Source organism: Bison bison, unplaced genomic scaffold (genome assembly GCF_000754665.1).
Source record: "Bison bison bison isolate TAMUID 2011002044 unplaced genomic scaffold, Bison_UMD1.0 scf7180017863821, whole genome shotgun sequence".
Lineage (NCBI taxonomy): Eukaryota > Metazoa > Chordata > Mammalia > Artiodactyla > Bovidae > Bison > Bison bison.
In genome coordinates, this window is record NW_011494393.1 from 129,831 (window position 1) to 133,675 (window position 3,845).

The window sequence follows — 3,845 nt, forward strand, 5'->3', positions numbered from 1 at the left end:
TGGAAATATACTACCTGAGGTTCATTTGCTGCTGTTCCACTTATTTATGCCTACAGGTCAGAGCTATATAGGCAAGTAATTTAACATCTCTCTCTCTTATTCATCTCATCATGATGGTGATAAAAATTATAGCCAGTACCTCATAAGGTGGTTCTGAGAATTAAATTACTGTTTTGAAGAGTATAAACTCTTCAAATTTGTCCTGTCTTTGTTAAACAGTTGGGGAATTCTGCCACCCCTGTGACTCAGGTCCCCAGGATACTTTCAGCTATGTTAGGCAGGGGGATAGCTTTCTGCAGTTGATACACAGCATTTTATACATGTCAACTAGGTAAACTGTTAAAACTGTGCTATTTAACCCACATTGTTTCTTTCTTTGCTTGTTCAGTTATTGAGAAGTATTCAAATTGTTTACCAAGACTTTGTAGCTTATCAATAATTTATTTGCTTATCTAATACTATGATACTAAACAGAAAATTGGAATAGTTTATCTTCTTGGTAAATTATAATTTCATGTTTATATACTTTATGTATCTCCAGTTGTGTATTAATCTTTAATAATGAACTCTATGCTCAAAAGAGTTATAACACCTCTGATTAGTTTTTCATCCTTATAATGTTTATGTATTCTTCTACTGTATGTAGTATATAGTTAACAACATATAGTTTCATTTTCATTTTAATTATGTCTGCTAATCTTCAGATTTTAAAATACTTCCACTTAATACAGTTATGGTGTATTGGCATTATTAACTTTCCAACTTACTATCTATTCAGTTTTCATTACTTTCTATATTCCATTTATTGTCTTTCCATTATTGCATTATGACTTATTTGAAAATGTTTATTATTCTACTTTAATTTTTAGAATCTTATCACTTTTATGCCAAAAATTTCTGTCAAAAGCACTTACTCTGGTATGTCTTTGGATGACACAAAATACTGAATACAAAGAACTGTGTATCTGAGTCAAAGACTGTTGTTTTAAATAATAATGATACAGTGGCTAAACTGCATGGGAACTCACATAGCAGCAAGCTATTAATGGCATCACAGTAATTACCAGTGTCATATTCTGTAAATTCTTTAAGATCTGTGTCTGCTACATTTAGATACAGCCACTGAAATAGCTGTTTTCATTAGATGCTAATCACTGAAACCTGTGAAAGGGACAGAAAAATAATTTACATACCTCACACTCACACAACAGCAATCCTATCAATCTTTCAGCTTCCAGCTCAGTATTTATTTTATTAAATAAAAATTATAGTATACACCTTAAATATATATTTTCAAATGCATAACTTTCATACACATTAATATGCATGTATATATAATTCTTACATATATACTTCCAAATATAAATGATTTCACATCAAGTTAAATAGGATAAAAACATGTAAACATATGCACCTGGTTCTGGTCAAGTAAAACATAAAACCACAAGGTAACCACAAGTTAAGAGTGCACTTGAAGGGGAATGGGGGAGGGAACAGACATGTAAACAACAGAGATGCTGAAGCTGAACCATAAAGCCCCACGAGGGTCCATTTCTTAAGACTGAAGCAGCAAAAAGCTCCTGGTTCAGTTTAGACTTCTCCCTTCACCCTGTCACATTTATTCTTGAGGGGCTTCAAAATGAGTGGAAATTCTGTAAACACTAGACTAGAACTGAGTCAATCCTGTTAAAAACAGATGACAAAATAAACCATAAACTGACAGTCATATTAATTTCACCAAACAATAACTTTAAGGATGTTTTGTTACTTTTTAACACAGTGAAACACCATAATCCTGGGGGACCAGAAATGGGAATGGTCAAGAAAACAGATGGATGTTTCTATACAAATGGTTTCAGCAGCCCCTGGAAGTGACAGATGTGTCTATAAACAAAACACAGACAAGAGCAGATGACAGAGCCTCAGCACACCAGACAACATGCCACAGCAGAATGCCACAGATTCAAAGTGCAATATTCTTCCGGCTCACAATGAGGTAAGTCCCACCAGACCTCTGTGAAGGGAAGCGCATAGCTCCTGGTGAAAACACTTACACAACAGATTGGCCAGCCAAAGCATGACAAGCTCTTTTCTACTGCTTTTAAAGGGCATGTTGCCCTCTCCCACCTGCAGAGGCTCCAAAGGTTCCCAATGGCAAGTACCAGACGCCTCAGCACCCTGCCGCTGAGGCTCCTCTCCCTGGCCCTCAGGATACACATGTTTGTAAAAACAGTTCTCTCCAAATGGGCAGACCCTGCCTCGAACAAAATACCTGCAGGTCTTGTGACTCAAAGCCTCCAAGTACTGCTGAATAAGTTTCTGCTTCTCTTCTTCCTCCTCCACCCAGAACTCACTGGGAATGACAAAGGTGGACATGACCCTGCACTGAGGGCAGGACTTGATAACTCTGCTCCCAAATTGTCTGGCACTTCTCCACCTGCGGATACACTTAAGACAGTAGGTGTGGTTGCAGCTGGAGAGGATGCCAAAGCGGCAATCATTCCGGTTGGCTTTCTCATAGACAACCTCCATGCAGATGCCACACACTTTGTCCGCACTGCGCTGCACGGCAAAAGAGAGCTCCATATTCTTTTCGTGTGCTTCAATGCAGGCCTTTACATGGTCTGCCCTCTGGGCACCATCCAAGGGGTGCAAGACTGGCAGCCCACACATATCACATATATCTCCATGGAGATAAATACAGCTCTGCCCACGAAAGCACTGCCCCGCGATAGCATCACGGCAAAGCTGCCTCCCCATGCCCAAGACAATCTGTTCCCTCTCAATCATCGAGCTCTGCACAGGAGCCTCGGAAACAGAAGGGACCATGCGGCCCCGGTAGGGTTGCCCAGGAACAAATTCAACGGCATTCTCCCAGCCTTCTACACCTGCTCCTCCAGCAGCTTCAAGGCCTGCATTGTCTGTCGTGGCTTCAAACAAACCCCTTTCACCAGCTGAGCCAATCACAGGCAAGGAGCGTGAGGAAGCAGCAGGGGGGGCTTCCGCCACTTGCAGGGGCTCCATGTGCGCAGCCGTGCTAGGGCCGCTGTCTGCAGAGGCCTGGGGCTGCGAGCCAGGGCCCTCCCCGGCCGCCTGCCTGCCCGAGAGGTCGTGGGAGTATCGGCACTTCTCCCCCTCCTTGCACAGCCCATGAAGATAATACCTGCAGACGACTTGCTTTGTCCAGCTGCCAGTGCTCCGGCTCTGCAGCCAGCTGGGCCCGGCCCCTCCCCATGAGGCTTGGGCAGGCCTCAGACGTGACGGGCGGAACGGGGATGGGCCTGGAGCCGAGGACCACCGAGAGACAGGGCGCACCGGGACGGTGGGCCGTGGAGCACCTTCCCCTGCTGCCTGGGCACCCCCAGAGGCCCCGGCTGCCTCGTGGGGTTCTTTGGGAGCTGCAGGCTCTTCCATGGCAGCTTTTAGTCCCCAGAATGGTACCGGAACTTCCCCGGTGTGTCTTCCTTTCGGGCTTGAGGCCCGGAGGCCACGATCCAGCTCCGGGACTTCTCCTTTGGAGCTGTGCGTCTGTTTTCCCGCTCCCCCAGTCCCTACTTCCTGTGCCTGTGTTCCTACTTCCTTCTCTGAGCAGGCGCAGCAGAGACTTCCTGTGGCGGCAACGTCAGTCCTCCACTGGGTCGGCGCACGGTCGGTCCGGCTGGAATTGTGACCGGCATTCTCTTTTGTTCACATCCGGCCTCGGTGTCCGCCTCGCCGTCCCTGCTCTGCGGCGTGCAGCCCCTCGCCCTCCCGCGGCTCCTCTGAGGGAAGAAATCACAGCCCTTTGAGGTTTTAAATCAATCCTTTCCAGTGTTCGTTCGGACGCATTCATTTCATTGGTTTTT

The 3,845-nt window shown here is 45.3% G+C and overlaps 1 protein-coding gene across 1 annotated transcript; it reads right to left on the reverse strand.

The window, feature by feature from the left end:
- Nucleotides 1-1,986: 1,986 nt before the first annotated feature.
- On the reverse strand, nt 1,987-3,414 carry MKRN3 (makorin ring finger protein 3). The gene has a single exon (XM_010833639.1). It carries the CDS (start codon nt 3,412-3,414, stop codon nt 1,987-1,989), a length of 1,428 nt encoding a protein of 475 aa, XP_010831941.1.
- Between the last annotated feature and the right edge of the window lie 431 nt (nt 3,415-3,845).